Source organism: Choloepus didactylus, chromosome 1 (assembly GCF_015220235.1).
Source record: "Choloepus didactylus isolate mChoDid1 chromosome 1, mChoDid1.pri, whole genome shotgun sequence".
Lineage (NCBI taxonomy): Eukaryota > Metazoa > Chordata > Mammalia > Pilosa > Megalonychidae > Choloepus > Choloepus didactylus.
Genome location: NC_051307.1, coordinates 191,293,853 through 191,312,553, shown reverse-complemented (window position 1 = coordinate 191,312,553; position 18,701 = coordinate 191,293,853). Strand labels below are relative to the sequence as shown.

The 18,701-nt window shown below is 39.4% G+C and overlaps 1 protein-coding gene across 1 annotated transcript in view; it reads left to right on the top strand.

Moving 5' to 3' along the window:
* SCN11A (sodium voltage-gated channel alpha subunit 11) overlaps positions 1 to 18,701 on the top strand; it is a 129,792-nt gene that overhangs the window by 96,724 nt on the left and 14,367 nt on the right. Inside the window, exons 17-23 of the mRNA XM_037828765.1 lie at positions 441 to 555; positions 2,558 to 2,712; positions 4,547 to 4,720; positions 8,032 to 8,133; positions 8,619 to 8,891; positions 9,532 to 9,585; positions 12,736 to 12,877. Of these exons, the coding sequence (XP_037684693.1) occupies positions 441 to 555; positions 2,558 to 2,712; positions 4,547 to 4,720; positions 8,032 to 8,133; positions 8,619 to 8,891; positions 9,532 to 9,585; positions 12,736 to 12,877 (1,015 nt within the window). The remainder of the gene's footprint in view (positions 1 to 440; positions 556 to 2,557; positions 2,713 to 4,546; positions 4,721 to 8,031; positions 8,134 to 8,618; positions 8,892 to 9,531; positions 9,586 to 12,735; positions 12,878 to 18,701) is intronic.

The window sequence follows — 18,701 nt, the reverse complement described above, 5'->3', positions numbered from 1 at the left end:
GCTGTCAGCTTTGATAATCAAAAATGTTTCCAGATATTGCCAAAATGTCTCCTAGTAAGCAAAATCATCCTTTGGCTACTTGTCTAGCCAAATTATGCCAGGAGCTAGGATAGGTGAAAATCACAGTCCCAGTAAAAAGCTTCTCCTCGTGACCTGGCTTCCCAAATTGAGGTTAGGCTGCCTATCAGGAGAATGGTTTGTAGGGGAGAAAAGGTGGAGGTACAGTTTCTTCATAAGCCTTGCCTTCCTCAGCCAGGGCTGGTCCGAGCACTTAGAAAAGGACCCAACGGGAGGGACTCTTTCCTGACACCCCTCATGCTAGAAGCCCTTGCCTAGCTAGTTTCATCTCTAACGAGTCAGACAATAGGAAATTGGGTATTACCATGGTGCTAGTGTGACTTGGTAAATGTCTCTGCCCCTTTCCTTTGTTTAATGTGCAGAAGTCTGATGCTACTAGTTTGCTATCGGAATGTAGTTCCATTGACCTGAGGACTCTCTTTGGCCCAGTATCTGAAACGGTTCCCAAAAAGGAACCAGAGAGATGTTTGCCCAAAGGTGAGTAGTGGTATTCCTGCACCTGGTTCACAGACTCCTTTGATGGGATTTCTGTTCTTCAGGGAAGCTCTCTGGTTTTGGTAGATGCCTTCTTTCTAATTTGACCGAGGAGAAAAGGGGAGAGAGGGAACCCATAGATCCATAGGCCCATTATCAGGTGCAGGCAGAAGGGGATTTCAGAAAATTCTTGCTTCAAGTGGGTTCATCTTACAAAGTCCAACAACCAAAGTAGAAACTTTAGAAAAGTTTTCTAGAAAGCCCATTGGGCCAACATGTCTGTCATTTTGTATTGTCCCCAGGACATCCTTTGTCAGGACCTACTTGAGGTTGTAGAGCAAGAGAAGATCTTGGACATAAGCCCAGGGTCACTTGGAGCCCTGCCAGATCATCAGCACATCCCTCAAGATTGTCCTCTAGAGGCAAGATAGCACTGTCATTAAGAACTTTGGCTCTGGAGCCAACTGCCTGTGTTCAAATTCTGCCTTCTCTACTAACTAGCTGTGTGACTTGTTCAATTTACTTAGCCCCTCTGTACCTCATTTATAAAATTGGGAAATAATAGTACCTATTACAAAGGGTTGTTGTGGGTATGGAATGAATAGAAATCACTGGCAAATGATAAACAATCAATAATTTCAGTCTTTCCTGATTCTCTGAGAGAATGTAATGATGCCTTTATATGTGTCTTCATTATTTCCTATATTCACTGTGAGGAATTTATTTGCATCTTTCTCCCCCACAAGGTCCTTTAAAACAAAGGCAGTGACTTATTCAGCCTTGTATCTCTAGTGTGAGAATAGGATCTGGCCCAGATTATGGGCTCAACAAATGTTGATAAATAAATAAATGACTTAAATGAATGAATGAACCCCCAAATTAAAGATTTCTCCATGACTTTATGCTAAACAAAACACAGAAAGAATACCAAGAATGGGTTTCAATCTCATTTTCTAGGTTGTTTGGCAGCCCCAAAGTTGCTCACAGAAGGCAGAGACCAGACTAGGGATTTCCAGTAGACTCCGTTCTCCTGACTTACATTTGGACTGTTTTTCAAGTATGCATAGAATGTCAACAGTGAAGATGGTGAAGATAGGCAGAGTTTCTAGGAGAAGGGGAAAGAGGAATAAAAGACAGTAAAACACAATGTTTTAGGAAGATTAACCCATAGGTGTCCTGAAAGATGGAGGGAGGAAAGAGGCAGAGTGAGGATATTTCACAGTGGATTAAGGAGAGGTTGGAATGGAATATTGTGATCACCATGAAGTAAAGATCAGCAGAATTTGGGTAAAGGGAGAGACAGGCTTGGAAAGGTGGTGTGATTTATACTGAGACTTGAGTGTGTTGAGCGCAAATTCTTAGCTATTTGTAAACTTCTTGACAATTGATCAAATTCTTTCATCTATGGCTTGGGTGGTTCAAAAAGCCTGTGCCTGTCTTTAACCTCATTTCCTGCAGTCCTTTGGACACTTTCTGTTTACTACTACCAAAATACTGCTGCATAACAACAATCACAAAGCCTCAGTGGCATACAATAATAAACATTTCTCACACGTCTGCGTGATTCAGCTGATCTAGGGTAGATATCTTTGCTGCTCTTGGCTGGCTTCTTTCATGTGAGTGGTGTTGACTGGGGGTTGGCTGATCTCACCTGGGCTCAACTGAGGCAACTTGGCTCTGCTCCACATCCTCCTGGTTCCAGTGGGCTAGCCTAGGGGGTGCCTTCCTCATGGAGATGGTGCAAGAGAGCACATGGAAATGTGCAAGGCCTCTTCAGCGTGAGACTAAGAGTGGGCACACTGTGACTTCTGTTCCACTCTAATAGTTAAAGCAAGTCTCATGGCTAAGCCCAGATTCAAGAGGTGGGAAAAAGATTCCACCTCCATAGTGGGAGGAACTGCAAAAGTCACATGGCAAGGGGTATGCCTATAGGAAGGGGTGAAATCTTAGGGCTTTTAATGCAATTTACCGCAAACACTAATCAGCTGGTGTTGATTCCTTCCAGCTCTGGGTTGCTGCTTTGAATGCTGTTATGTGAACAAGAGAAAGTCCCCTTGGGTCATTTGGTGGAACCTGCGGAAAACATGCTACCAAATAGTGAAGCACAGCTGGTTTGAGAGCTTTATTATCTTTGTGATTCTGCTGAGCAGTGGGGCACTGGTAAGTGATCATAATCTTGTTGGACATGGGGATCAAGGTAGCAGTGGGAACTGCATCTGGCCTGGCCTTTTGTGGGGCTGTGACTGTGTGGAGACCTGGCAGAAGTGGCATCTTTGCTGCTGGTTCCCCTTAAGGGACAGGGATTTTGTATGATTTCTAGAATCATCCTCTCTCTGGGAAATCCCAAGCCAAAGATACTTTGCTTTTTGGGAAGAGTGGTTCAAACCAGTGCTTTAAAGTGATTCTTGGAGTTGGCCCTTGAGCCCAGGCCTGCCCATCTACTCCCCATTCTTGGAGGATTCCTGGTGATTTTCACAATTTCCTATGTTTCTTCCTCTAGACAGTGGCCCTCCCCTCCCTTTTTCCTGAAGACCAAAGAGTTGTAAAATTTTAGGGGGAGAGGGTTACAGGGACCAAAATAGGCTATAATAAGTTGCCTTGGTGTTTCCTGTCACTCACAGTCCCTTGTGAAGAGGGACAAGGAGATACTGCTTTATGCGCATGACAGATCTTTCCAGATGACATGTGGCTGGGAGTCCCAGTGAGGTTTCTAAATAACTCTGAATCTGTCAGATTCTGCAGCCATATAGTTACAGACTCCATTCTGCTCTCCCTCCTCACATTTTGGTCCTTCTTGGGACCCCCTTCCCTTGAGGGACAGTACCTTCCCTATCACCTATATATTTTTCTCTCCCTCCCTCCCTTTCTATCTTATGTTTCTCCTTAAAATGACCATAATATAGAATTAAACTTTCTTACTGTTTGTAAGTCAAGTAAATGGAGTTATGGGTTCCCCCTCACTGATTTAGAGCGAAAGATCATTTCACAACAAGTAGCTAGTAAATGAAAGGGACAAAGGAACATCTTGCTCCCATATCCCCTGCCTTCCTGACTAGTGCTTCACACCTGTGTAACCTGCTGGTAAAGAAGATGAGGACATATTGGGGCCCATCTGGGCCTGTGATCAACAATATACATCCCTAATTATTCGTTTACTGGAAAGTAAATTATTTCCCAGACCAAAAAGCAAATCTGTCAAACCCTTCCAGGGAGTGCTCTTGATTAATTTTTATTGCTAACCCTTGGGCTAGGCTTACCTGTAGTCTTCTAGTGTTTACCTTTTCATGGCTGTCTTCTCTTATTCAGCAGGGTTTCTTTCATTTATTCCACAAATGGTTTTGTGTCTACCAAGCCCTGTGTTAGTCAGTGGGAAAACAGTGGTGTTGTCAGAGGACCATAGACACATGACTCCCTGTGGCACCTTGGAGTGAAAACTCACAATCAGAGAAGTATCAGAAGACACACAGTTCTTAGTTCTCACAGGCAACTGTAGGGATCCCTGGGGTAAATGGATCAGGCTGTTTGTGGGAGAAGTTGATGGGCCTTGGGGTAAACAGGATCTAGAGTGTGGGCTAAGGAATTGGAATTGATATTATAGACAATGGAAAGCCACCGAATAGAGCCGTTTAAATAACTAGGAAGATAAAAGAGATGATGTTCACCACTGAATAGTTCTGGAAAAATGATATAGTTGACCAGAGTTAGAAGGATTGGGAGTTCAGAAAACAGTGTGGTGAGACTGGGGAAGATGAGAACCTGGAGGACTCTAGTACAGTAGAAGTGTAGAAATTGGACTTTCCTTCTTTCATTTTCACTCAATCAAGGATTTGATCTCATTGGAAAAGTTCAGACTTAGGCCACTTTTTGAACAAAACTTTATTGCCAAGAGAGATACTTGTTTATTCACATAAAAGAGAAAAAAATAAAAGTAAAGCCAACAAGAAGTTCTATATAAGCATTCCACCTGGCCTAAGGCTATCCTTTATCATTTCAGGTATTTGAAGATGATAATCTTAAAAATCAACCCAACATCCAAATTTTACTTAATTGTACTGACAGTATTTTCACCTTCATTTTTATCATGGAAATGGGTCTGAAATGGGTAGCCTTTGGATTTGGGAAGTATTTCACCAATGTCTGGTGCTGGCTGGATTTCACCATTGTGATTGTAAGTGTGCCATCTCTGTGTTCCATGCAGGGGTGGGGGGGTGTAGGATGGGGAAGTGGAGGGAGGGGATCACATGGGAGCTACTTTTCCTTTGTGCCTCATATGGGTACCTCTCCAAAATACTTTCTTGCTCATTGCCTCTTCACATTGCCTTATCCATCAGCAGTTGAGCCTTTCTGGGGTCCCATCTCTCATAAGCTGCACTTCTTATGCTCACCATCCCAACCCCTTCCATGGATGGTAGCCATCCACTTCACTACATCTACTTCACTCCACTTGCACTGCTTGTATCTGATGTATACCTAGAATAATTTTAAGTACCTTCAACTTCCCCCTCTCCTTCCAACTTTCCATTTCTTTTCAACTTCTTAAAGCAGGTCAGCAGTCAACAGGCTAAGCTGGTCCCTATCTTGACTACCAAGCAATGTAATAAGATTGTTCACATACATTCTCTCATTTAATCCACACAACAATATTCAGAGTATAAACAGTGCTATACAATACCTACCACATTATAGACGGGGAAACCTGAAGCTCAGAGGATGATCAGAAGCTTGTTTCGTAGAGTTAATAAGTGGTGAATTTGGGATTCACGCTTCAGTTTGTGAGATCCACAGGCTAATAATAGTAATCATGGACCACATTTATCAAGTATTTTTCCTGTGCCAGAAACTCTGCCATGTGCTTCATATGCATTATCTCTTTTAATTATCACAGCCACCCTCTGTGGTAGGTACTATTGTTTTTTCCCATTTTCAGAGGAAGAAGCCAAATCACAGAGAAGCTAAGAAACGTGTTCAAGATTACCCAGATAGAAGTGGTAGAGGTGAGACTCAAACCTAATAAGTATCACTCCAGAGCCCTTCATTTTAACATCTAATCCTTTCTACCATCAGAAAATTAGCTAGACTTTATCCTTGCTAATTAAGTAAGTAGATGTGGTAAATGCCTGAACACAAGCCATGTGGTCAGCAAACCCCACTGGAGAACTGTAATGTTACTGGTGGACACAAATGGACCATGTGGTTCAGGCATTTTAGAAAGGCAGGAGGGCCTTGGATCTATAACGGCATCAGTGTATTGGATTTCCGACAAGAGTCAAAGAAGGGAATAAAAATATCCATGTTTGTCAGCCCTGTCAGTTTCCAGAGTGCTAACCACACTGCACTCATTATCTTATTAAATTGTAGTGAAGATTATATAAAGCAAGAAGGAAGAATATTGTCTTCTCCATTCTGGAGATCTGTGGTTTACTGGAGAAAAGCCCTAGTCCTAAACCTAACTTGTTGTCCGCTCTCTTTCTGTGTAACCTTAAGCATGTTTTTACATGTATAAAAAGGAAAGTGTGGACTCTAAGTTGCCCAAATTTCCAGATTTATGGAAATAAATAAATCTAGCACTAACCATTAAAAATACCAAAAGTATTTGTAGTCCAAATATTTTTTTTACAGTAGTCCAAAACCACACTATCAAAAAAAAAGGCAACAGGCCCAGAAGGCTTTACAGGTAAGCTTTACCAAGCGTCAACAAGCAGGTAATCCCATATTATTCAAATTGTCACAAAGAACAGAAAAAGAGGGGAAGCTTGCAAACTTACATAATGAGATAAGTGTAACCTTGATAAAATGAGTTTAATAAAGTACATTCCAAGGTCGCCACACATTAATTGTCCAAAAGGGCCTTAGATACAGAACAAAGATGATTATAACAAGAAAAGAAAATTATTGGTCAACCCTTTTTAATAAGCATATGAAAATCTTAAATACAATATTTGTAAATTGAATCCAGTAGTTTATTTAAAAAAGACACAATGTCCAAGTTGGTTTATCCTAAGATTTCAAAGACTTCCCAGCCTAAAGAGTGCAATAGAGTGGGAAGGAATATGGGTGTTTTAGGTCTGAATGTCTCATTTATACCTCCCCATTGGGTGGGACAGAGACTGGAAGTAAGGTTGCAGATGAAAAGGTGCACAACGTCCCTGTAGGAATACTTCTTCCGACCAATGATAACTGTGATTTGGTAAAGCCAGAAGAATTGCTATGTTTTGCCATCCTCTCTCTTGTTAGGAACAAGGTAGAAGGAGTATTTGTGGAAAAACTGCTTACATAACTCTCCGACAAGCAATGCTGTTTTTAAAAGAACAAATAAAAAGCCTGTTTAAAAAATCATTGTACTTTGAAAACCATAAAGATAAAAACATTTTGAATCAATGGTGATTTTTAAAAATTGATTCCAAATTTTAAGATTTTGTTATGCTATCATATTAACTCACTTACCTTCTCTTAATTTGTAAATATTGTACTACTACAGTGGGATTTGCGGGATTAGTGGGGGATATTTTTAGATAATAGTAAACTCTGACATCAACTTAGTCAAGAAAGAATATCCTAATTCACTTCTTATCAAGCTGAGCAACTCCCCTTCCAAGTTAAGCCTCTGAAGACTCTGCATAACCTGTAAGAACAGCTGTAGAGCTGGTCCTCAGCCTAAGCTCAGCATAATGTTAGGTTTCAACAGAATGTTCCTTCAGAGGTTTCCAAGCTTCGGGCCTCTCCCTTTGGGGAGAAGTATGTTGGGAGAGAAAAGTGCATCTAATCCCCCAAAAGGAAACTATTTGAATGAGGGAAAATATTAGCAAACAAGTAATTTATTTATTTGTAACCTTTAATTTTGATATAATTTCAAACTTACATTGAAGTTGCAAGAAATAGTATAAAGAACTCCTTTTTCTCTTCCCCCAGATTCACCAATTGTTACTATTTCTCCCCATCTGCTTTGTCATTTTCTGTATTTGTTTTCTAAAGTGCTTGAAATTAAGTAGCAGGCATCATACCCCTTTACCCCTAAATGTTTCAGTGTATAATTCCTAAGAACAAGGACATTCTCTCACGTAATCTTAGTGGAATTATCCAAGTTAGGAAATTTTCACATTGTGAAATTTGTTAATTGTCACAATAAAGTTGTTTATTGTCAACCCACTCTGTGCCCCCACCGCCACCAATTCAGAATCCTCCAGTATCTCACACTGTGTTTAGTTGTCATGTCTCTTTGGTTTCCTTTAGTTCACAACAGTTTCTCAGTCTTTCTTTATCTTTCCTTAAGCAATGTAAATGCATCACTCTTACCTTTATGGATTATAGCCTTGCCAGACAAAGAGGAAAATGGACTCTCCATCTGCCCACCCCATTCCAGCAAGGTCAGCCTGGTTACAGTGTCTGGATGCTCAGCCTCCTCGGACTGAGGACTCGAACTCCCCACCGGCTTCCTTGGGCATGAGCTGAGGTGATACCCGTGGCTTCTCTTCCCCACAGATCTCTGTGATCAGTCTCATCAACCCAATCAACTTGAAATCCTTCCGGACTCTGCGAGCGCTGAGGCCTCTGCGAGCGCTGTCCAAGTTTGAAGGAATGAAGGTACGTTCTTAGGTGGATGGGAGGAAGCTTTGTCGGCAGGGGAAAGGCAGAGAGGCTGACAGGTGTTTGGGGGCTAGGCTTTTCTTAAGCTGCCAAGGTTTTCCTGGACTCCTTCCCATCCAATGCAGTGCTTAGAATTTGAGAGATGGAGGGAAGTCTAAGATACAGTCTCTGCCCTACAACAGCTTCTATGACAGCCACGATGAGCTCTGGCTTCTCCTTGGAATGCTAGGGCAAGTGTCTTCTGAGTCTCTAACACCAGCATCAAAGGGCACTTTTCAAGTTATTCTCAGGGAAAACAGAAAGAACACAATAAGAATACATTGCTCATTGAGCTGAGAGCAGGGCTTGTCATGAGGGGTAGTGGTGTGGAGGGTCTTTGCTCAAAGAGTTCCAGCCCCATACAGAGAACCCAGCCTGCAGACTCAAGAGCTTGGTGAGTTCTACATACCTGTTTTGTTTTTCTTCTGTTTTGTTTCCTTTAGGTGGTGGTTAATGCTCTCATAGGTGCCATACCTGCAATTATAAATGTTTTGCTTGTCTGCCTCATTTTCTGGCTCATATTTTGTATTCTGGGAGTAAACTTCTTTTCTGGAAAATTTGGAAGATGCATTAATACAACAGATGCAAACAACTCAGTTATACATTACCACATCATTGCGAACCGAAGCCAGTGTGAAAGTGGAAATTTCTCCTGGGACATCCTGAGAGTAAACTTTGACAATGTGGGAATGGCTTATCTCGCTTTGTTGCAAGTGGTAAGTGTCAGGATGTTTTTCATTCTGAGGAGGGGAAACGTAAAAGAATTATAAATTGTTTCTCAGCTAATAAGATACAGTGACTCCACTGAGACAATAAAATCAAATCTAAATTCCTCATGTGGGAGCCAATGCCCTCTGGAATTGTCCCCTTCTGAGAATCACCATCTGAACCCCAGCATCCAAGTGACACCCTTTTAGAGGTCTTACTCACCTTGTCATATATGGCGTATACAGCACCTTACTCTCCAGGGTACAAGCCTGAGATGCAAGGTCATGGCATGTAGAGCAGTGCCCCCTTGGAAGTCAGTCCCACATCTTACCATGGTAGGCAGGTCTTGGATACCCAGCGTAAACAGATGTACTGTCAGGGAACAGCTTCTCCAACAATTTTCTAAGGCAGACATTCGTTTTGTTTTAAAACTTTTTATCTTGTGTAATAAAGAGGAAAAAAAAATCCGAGACACCCATCCTTGATCTCCTTTCTTCTATTCTTTTATTTGGACACTCTGTCCTGAAAGGGTGGGACATCATCTTATGTACATCTACCCACTGGGCCTTGCTTGCTTTAGCATGGCACATGTCTGTCTACTGAAGGCAAATCTACAATTGTGTTCATGTTTCTCTGCTTTTGTTGCAGGCGACATTTAAAGGCTGGTTAGATATTATCTGTGCAGCCGTCGATTCTAGAGGGGTGAGTCTGTGTTCCATCATGTTCTAGGGTGTTAGAGTCAAATTAGGGACATCATGTCTACATTGATAATCCAGAACCTCCTGCATCATAGTTCCAGTGGCCAGGGATTCTCTAACCTGTTTTCCTCAGGACAAAACACTGTGAAATATCTGTGCCGCATATAAAAGTTTCTTTTGCATACTCCAGTGTGTATCTGACATGCCAGCGTGTATCTGACCTGCCAGCGTGCTCCAGAGACCAGTCTTCTTTCTTCATGATGACCAAGGAGAAAACACTCATGTAGATGAAGCCAGAAGCAACAGAATCACAGGAAGTCTTGATTTTCCTCTCTCACCTCTTCTTCAATGGGGTGGACAGGCAGAGGCCAAATTTCAAAGGGTACTTGCTCTTGATTGTTGGAACACCTTAAGACTGAACTACACGTGAGCAATAGAGACCTTCCCATAGCTCCAGACTTCCCAGAGACAAAAAGGGTTTTTGATGATTGTCAATTGATGAATTCTTGTTAGATAAAAAATGGTTGTGCATTCCTAAAGTTTGAAGAGTACTCAGCAATCCTGTTCATTTCTATTTCTTAGTTGGGAAAATTGAGGGATAGAGAGAAGGGGAGTTCCCCAAAGCCATGGCATGAGAAAATGATTGAGTAAAGAATGCAATCAGCAGTGTATATTTTTTCCTATTATAACACATATGTGTTCCTGTTTTGTTTGAAATTCTGCAGAGTTGATGTCTGGCACTTAGTAAGTGTTCAGTATGGTGAGCTGGTAGCAGTAAAGGTGGTATACACAGTAGAGGTAGTTCTTAACAAAGGAAAAAAACTTTAGTTGTTTATTTGCTTAGTCCTTTTGCTTTTTTGAGTACATGCCCTTCACCCTAGTTTGCCTTAGGCATCCGTCTGCCTTCGGGTAGAGATGGGGGGTGAGGAGGCAGTCTTATCCAGATGCATGGGAGAAGAAGTGTGTGGCTTACACGTGTTCCCAGGGTGAGTAAAAAGTGGGCGGAGGTGTGTGGAGGGATCTTTGCCTTGACAGTAGTCCTGGGATATACCAACTGGTGTGTGCTGGCTTCTAACTTGCTGGCATTTTCTATTCAGTCCCAGAGCAACCTGCTGGTCTCAAAAACTGAAGCTGTGACTCATGAAATCATGGGTCGTTCTCCCCCTCAGCTCCTCCTGGCCTCAGATTCTGACTCTCTGCCATAACCTCCACATGGTCCCCTGTCCCAGCAGCCTACTCCCAGCCCTGGCTATGCAAGGCACACCACGAAAGACCCCGTGGCTGTCATTCCATGTCCAAGCCACATGGGAACTGAGGAAGAAGGTTCCGGATACCTCTCTCTAACTATGCTACTCCAGCCTTCTAAGTCAGCCAGGCCTCCCCAGCACAGCAATTTCCTCCCAGAAAAAAACACAGAAGTGGAGCATGTTCCCCTTTTAATTTTCTGGACCCAAAACCCTCTCTCCAGACCCAACGGGAAAATCAGGAGCCACATCTCAGGTCTCTGGTCTTCTCTGTTTCTTTTTCCCACAATTTCCTAGGGACAAATGAGGTGAGCATTTGTCCTTTCCTCTTCCTATCCAAACCTCCTTTACATAAAACTCTTCTCTGTGTTAGTTTCCTAGGGCTGCTGTAAACAAAGTACTACAAACGTGGTGGTTTAATTAAGAGAAATTTATTTTTCGCAGTCCAAAGTCAAGGTTTTCAGCAGAGTTGCACTCCCTCTGAAGGCTCTAAGGGAAATTATTCCTGGGCCCTTCTAGCTTCTGGTGGCTCCCAGCTATCCTTGAAATGCCTTGCTGATAGCTGCATTACCCCAATCTCTGCCTCCATTTTCACATGGCCTGCTTCTCTCTGTTTCTCCTCTGTATCTCTATATCCAAATTTCTCTTTCCTTTCTCTCATTGGATTTATGACCCAAGCTATGCCCTCATCTTAATTTAATTACATCTGCAAAGACCCTATTTTCAAATAAAGGCACCTTCAGAGGTCTCAGATATTAGGACTTAAACATGTCTTTCTGGGTGGGGGGCACAATTCAGCCCACTACATCTTCCAAGCCCTTGATTTGCCCAAGAGAGACATAAAGGAACTTAGACATTCCTATATCTTAAGCTTATAACTTAGCTTGCAAGACTGCTAGCCTACTGCATAATCTTATTTTAAATGCCACATGCTAAAGATTAATTCTTTATTTCCATTTTTCAGTAATAATGACTATTTGTTCAAACAAATGGATGCCTGAAGCTAACTGGGACTAAGGCCAGGTACCCTTCAAGGCAAAAGAGAAAAAGAATATTTTTGAATGCTTGCCTACATTATACTAGTCTTTATGCTGGGTGTTGAAATATCACAAACACATTCAGCAGACAACAAAGGAATCAATATGCATAGTTATATCTTTTAATGTAATCAGGGGAAAATGAAGGGAAATCCTTTCATTACCTTCCTTAAAGTATACAAAGCTGATGACAAGGGGAAGAACTTGGACAAAAGGGATCTCAGATGCTTTTGGCCATGCCTTGAGCTGGGGAAGCTTGGTTGTAAGTCACTTCGTGTCCATTCTGGGGCTTGATCATTCATTCATTCATTCATTCATTCATTCCATGTGCATTGAGAGTCTACCCAGAAGGTATACTGGGTTCTAGGAATTCAAGAAGGAAGAAGACATAACTACAGATTGAATATTACAGTGAGCTCTGTATGATGTATGTGATAGTTTAACGATGGTTGGTGGTTCAGTCCTCTGCCCAGGTGAACTTGCTGCTTCCCTGGGGGTCTCATCTCCAGTCTGGCATCCTTCAATTACTTGCCTATAAAGATATCTTAGAGACCTAGAGACTTTTTCAAAGGACAAATGTGATTCTGACTCACCCCTCTCTTACAACCCTTCAATTACTCTCTGTTGCTTAGAAGAAAAAGCTGAACCTCCCTGCCAGGCCCCTCCCTCCTGCATGGTACCACTCAAGCCGAGTCAGGGGAAACTAGAAAATGAACTCCCTGCAGGGCCCTGGCCCTTTGAGGGAGATGGAGGAGTTAATGTTGTTGCTGAGAAACACTTCAGTCTTCTAAAAAAGACACTTAAAACGGTTTATATTTTTATCCAGTAATTGTTTCTTTTTCTTCACTTAAAAAAAAAAAAAAACCTTAACAGAAAGAAGAACAGCCAGGGTTTGAGGAGACACCCATCATGTACCTTTACTTCATAGTTTTTATCATCTTTGGTTCATTCTTCACGCTGAATCTCTTTATTGGTGTTATTATTGACAACTTCAACCAACAGCAGAAAAAGATAAGTATGCACATTGTCCTGATTTGATCATTTCATCTCTATTCTCAGAAGGGCTAGAATGGAGCATCACTTTGGTCTAGATTATTGTGCAAAGTAGCCTTTATCGTCTGCATGAAACAAAGAGGGATCCTGCCACCTCAGCCTGGAGAATATTCTTGAAGATGAGCCTGGAAGGGGCCTGAAAATGTCTGGATTTTATAAAATTTTATTTTTACTCTGTCTCTGTCTTACCTTCCTAATCAATGGATATTGCTATTGTTAAGATTAAGCCTGATAATAATTGAATCCTAATAGAACAATAACCAATATGATTAATATTTATAACACTACAGTCATATTTTAATAACCTTTCAAGTGTACTTTATTATCCAGGTTAAAAAGAATGGACTCTCAACTATCAGCAAATTTCTGTGTTGGCTCCCAACACTCTAGCCTCATCAGATCTGTAGAACCTACTGTGAAAGAAGATGGTTGGGGAAGAAGCAGGACTAGGGAAATTTGTTCCTACATTATAGTAAATTGATGTTTATTTTTCTGATTCTAAAACCCATAGAGCTTTGTAGTAAATTTGGAAAATAAAGGAAGAAAAAAAGAACATTTAAATCACCCATAAGGCTACCATCAAACCATTTAGACAATGCCTTTTATCATCTTGGTACAATCCTTTCCAGTTACTTTCTAAACAAATATGTATTAATTTTACATGGGATTATGCTACATTTTTAATTTTGTAGCTTTTTTCTCCAATCAGTTGTGAACCTGGGTCATAAAATCATCTTTTTCTAAAAATTTTTTATTCTGGTACCATATATACAATCTAAAATTTCCCCTTTTAACCACTTTCAAATATATGATTAAGTGCTGTTAATTACGTTCACAATGTTGTGCTACTATCACCACCATCAACTGCCAAAACTTTTCCATCACGCTAATTAGAAACTCTGTACAATTTAACCATTAACTCCTCATTCCTTCCCTCTGGCCTCTGGTAACCTATATTCTAGTTTCTGACTCTTAAGATTTTACTTACTATAATTTTCCATGTCAGTGAGATCATGCAATTTTGGTCCTTTTGTGCCTGGCTTATTTCACTTACCCTGTCTTCCGGGTTCATCCATGTTGTTGCATGTATCAGAGTTTCATTCCTATTTGCAACTGAATAATATTCCATTGCATGTCTATGCCACATTTTGATTATCCAGTCATCCATTGATGGACACTTGGGTTGCTTCCATCTTTTGCCAGCTGTGAGTAATGCCATTATATGAGCATTGGTGGGAAAATATCTGTTTGAGTCCCTGCTTTCAATTTTTTTGGCTATATAACTGAAAGTGGGATTTGCCAGGTCATATGGTAATTTCATATTTAACTTTCTGAGGAACCACCAAACTATTTTCCACAGTAGATGCACCATTTTACATTTCCACTAGCCATGAACAAGTGTTCCTATTTCTCCACATCTTCTCCAATACTTTTAAATTTATGTGTGTTTTTTTTTTGAAATAGCAGCAGCCATTCTAATGTGAAATGGTATCTCAGTGTGGTTTTGATTTGCATTTCCCTGATGGCTAATGATATTGAGCATCTTTTCACGTGCTTCTTTGGCCATTTGTATCTTTTCTTTGGAGAAATGTCTGTTCAAGACTTTTGCCCATTTTTAAATTGGGTTGTTTGTCATTTTGTTGTTGAATTGAAGGATTTCTTTATATTTTCTCCCTTTCTGTAGGTTGTCTTTTTACTTTCATGATAAAGTCCTTTGATGCAGAAAAGTTTTTAATTTTGATGAGGTCCCATTTATCTATGTTTTTCTTTTGTTGCTCATGTTTTGCCTAACATAAAGTCCTAAAGATGCTCCCCTATGTTTTCTTCCAGGAGTTTTATAGTTCTGGTTCTTATGTTTAGGTTTTCGATCCATTTTGAGTTGATTTTTGTATATGGTATGAGGTAGGGGTCCATCTCAATCTTTTGCATGTGGACAGTTTTCCCAGCACCATTTGTTGAAGAGACTATTCTTTCCCAATGAGTGGACTTGTCAGCCTTTTAAAAAACCAATTGGCCATAGATGTGAGGGTTTATTTCTGAAATTTCAGTTTGATTCCATTGATCTATATATGTCTGTCCATGTGTCAGTATCATGATGTTTTGATTACTGTGACTTTGTAGTAAGTCTACGAATGGGAAGTGGAAGCATGAGTCCTCCAACTTTGTTCTTTTTCAAAGGTGGCTTTGGCTATTCAGGACCTCTTACCCTTCCATATAAATTTCATGATTGGCTTTTCCATCTGTGCAAAAGGAGCTATTGGAATTTTGATTGGGATTTTGTTGAACCTCTAAATCACTTTGGGTAGAATTAACATCTTAACAATATTTAGTCTTCTAATCCATGGATACAGAATGTCCCTCCATTTATTTAAGTCTTCTTTGATTTCTTTTAGCAGTGTTTTATAGTTTTCTGTGTACGAGTCCTTTACACCCTTGGTTAGATTTATTCCAAGATATTTGATTCTTTTAGTTGCTAATGGAAATGGAAATTTTTTTCTAGATTTCCTCTTCAGATTATTTATTACTAATGTATAGAAACACTACTGATTTTTGCCTGTTGATCTTTTATCCCAACATTTTGCTGAATTCATTTATTAGTTCTAGTGGTTTTGTTGTGGATTTTTCAGAATTTTCTGTTTATAGGATCATATCGTCGGCAAATAGGGAAAGTGTTACCTCTTCCTTCCCATTCTGGATGGCTTTTTTTTTTTTTTTTTAATCATCATTTTATTGAGATATATTCACATACCATGCAGTCATACAAAACAAATTGTACTTTCAATTGTTTACAGTACCATTACATAGTTGTACATTCATCACCTAAATCAATCCCTGACACCTTCATTAGCACACACACAAAAATAACAAGAATAATAATTAGAGTGAAAAAGAGCAATTGAAGTAAAAAAGAACACTGGGTACCTTTGTCTGTTTGTTTCCTTCCCCTACTTTTCTACACATCCATCCATAAACTAGACAAAGTGGAGTTTGGTCCTTATGGCTCTCCCAATCCCACTGTCACCCTTCATAAGCTACATTTTTATACCACTGTCTTCGAGATTCATGGGTTCTGGGTTGTAGTTTAATAGTTTCAGGTATCCACCACCAGCTACCCCAATTCTTTAGAACCTAAAAAAGGTTGTCTAAAGTGTGCGTAAGAGTGCCCACCAGAGTGATCTCTCGGCTCGTTTTGGAATCTCTCTGCCACTGAAGCTTATTTCATTTCCTTTCACATCCCCCTTTTGGTCAAGAAGATGTTCTCCATCCCTCTGGATGGCTTTTATTTCGATTTCTTGCCTAATCACTCTGGCTAGAATTTCCAGTACAGTGTTGAATAACAGTGATGATGGTGGACATTCTTGTTTTATTGCTCATCTTAAAGGGAAAGCTTTCCATTTTTAACCATTGAGTATGTTATTGGCAGTGGGTTTTCCATATATGCCCTTTTTCAAGTTGAGGAAGTTTCTCTATTCCTACTTTTCTAAATGTTTTTATCAAGAAAGCAGGATTTTAATGCCTTTTCTGCATCAATTGAAATGATCGTGTGGGTTTTTTTCCCCCTTTTTTCTATTAATGCATTAATTGATTTTCTTGACAAATCACTGTTGCTTACCTGTGGTAAATCCAACTTGGTCATGTGTGTAATTCATTTTTTTTAATATGCTGTGGATTCAGTTTGCTAGTATTTTGTTGAGGATTTTTGCATCTATGTTCATAAGCAATATTGATCTGTAATTTTCTTTCCTTGTGGTATTTTTATCTGACTTTGGTATGAAGGCGATGTTGGCTTCATATTATGAGTTAAGAAGTGATCCCTCTTCTTCAATTTTTTAGAAGAGTTTGAGTAGGATTAGTGTTAATTCTTCTGGGAATGTTTGATAAAATTCACCTGTGAAGCCCTCTGGTCCTGGGTTTTTCTTTTTTAGGAGCTTTTTCATTACTGATTCAATCTCTTTACTAGTTATTGGTCTGTTGAGATCTTCTATTTCTTTTTGAGTCACTGTAGGTAGTTTGTGTGTTTCTAGGAACTTGTATATTTCTAGGAACTTCTCCATTTCATCTAGGTTATCTAATTTGTTGGCATACAATTGTTCATAGTATATTTCTTATAATTCTTTTTATTTCTGTGGGGCTGGTAGCAATGTCCCCCCTTTCATTTTCTGATTTTAGTTATTTGTGTCTGCTCTTTTTCTTTTCCAGTCTAGCTAAAGGTTTGTTGATTTTATTGATATTTTCAAAGAATGAATTTTTGTTTTTTTTGGTTCTCTCTCTCTCTCTCTTTTAAAAATTTTCTTTTTCATTTATCTCCATTCTTCATTATTTTCAATCTTCTGCTCACTTTGAGTTTAGTTTGCTCTTATTTTACTAGATCCTGCAGTTGTGAGGTTAGGTCTCTTATTTGAGAACTTTCTGTTTTAAGCAAGTATTTAGAGCTATGAATTTTCTTCTTAGCCCTGCCTTTGCCGAATCCCATAAGTTTTGGTATGTTGTGTTTTCAATTTCATTTGCCTCAAGATATTTCCTAATTTCCCATGTAATTTCTTCTTTTACCCATTGGTTGTTTAAGAGTATGTTGTTTAATGTTCACGTATTTGTTTATTTTCCAGTTCTCCCTCTGTTATTGAAATCTAGCTCATTCCGTTGTGGTCAAAGAAGAAATATTGTATGATTTCAATACGTTTGAATTTATTAATACTTGTTTTGCTGTTTAACATAGGGCCTATCCTGGGGAATTATCCATCTGCACTAGAGAAGAATGTGCGTTCTGTTGCTGTTGGGTGAAGTGTTCTCTCTCTATATATGTATATATATCTGTTAGGTCTTGTTGGTTGAGAGTATTTTTCAAGTCTTCTATTTTTTTAATTGATCTTCTGTCTAGATGTTCTATTCATTACTGAAAGTGATGAATTGAAGTCTCCTACTATTAATCTAGAACTGTCTATTTGTCCCTTCAAATCTGCCAATATTTGCTTCCTGTATTTTGGAGCTCTGGATTAGATGCATATATATTTATAATTTTTATGCTTCCTTGTTGAATTGACCACTTTATCCATATATAGTGACCTTCTTTGTCACTTATAACACTTTTTGCCTTAAAGTCTATTTTATCTTATATTAATGTAACTACCGCAGCTATCTTTTGGTTACTATTTTCATGGTATATTTTTTCCCATCCTTTCACGTACAACCTCCTCGAATCTTTGAATTTAAGGCCAGTCTCTTGTAAATAGCATATGGTAGGGTCATACCTTTTATGCATTCTACCATCCTCTGCCTTTTGATTGCAGAGTTTAATCCATTTACACTTAAAGTAACTACTAATAAGGCAGGACTTTATTTCTGCCATTTTGCTATTTGGTCTTTATAAGTCACATATTTTTTGACTCTCAATTCTTCCATTAATGCCTACTTTCATATTTATTTGATTTTTTTATATTGTATCATTTTGAGACCTTTCTCATTTCTTTCTGAATATATCTTGTTGCACTTACCCTGGGTTAAACTTAACATCCTAAATCTATAATAGTCACTTCTGATTTTATACCAAGTTAACATCAGTAGCATGTACATACACTGTCTATACCCCTCTGTCCCACTACTTTTTTGTTGTATTTGTTAAAAATTATATCTCTAAACATTGTATGTCCAAAACCATAGATTTATCATTACTTTTCATGACTTTGTATTTTAGAACATGTAAGAAGTAAAAAACAGTGTTACACACTAATAAATACAATAAAATAGGACTAGAATTTTTAATTACCAATATGGTTCCTTACTGCCAC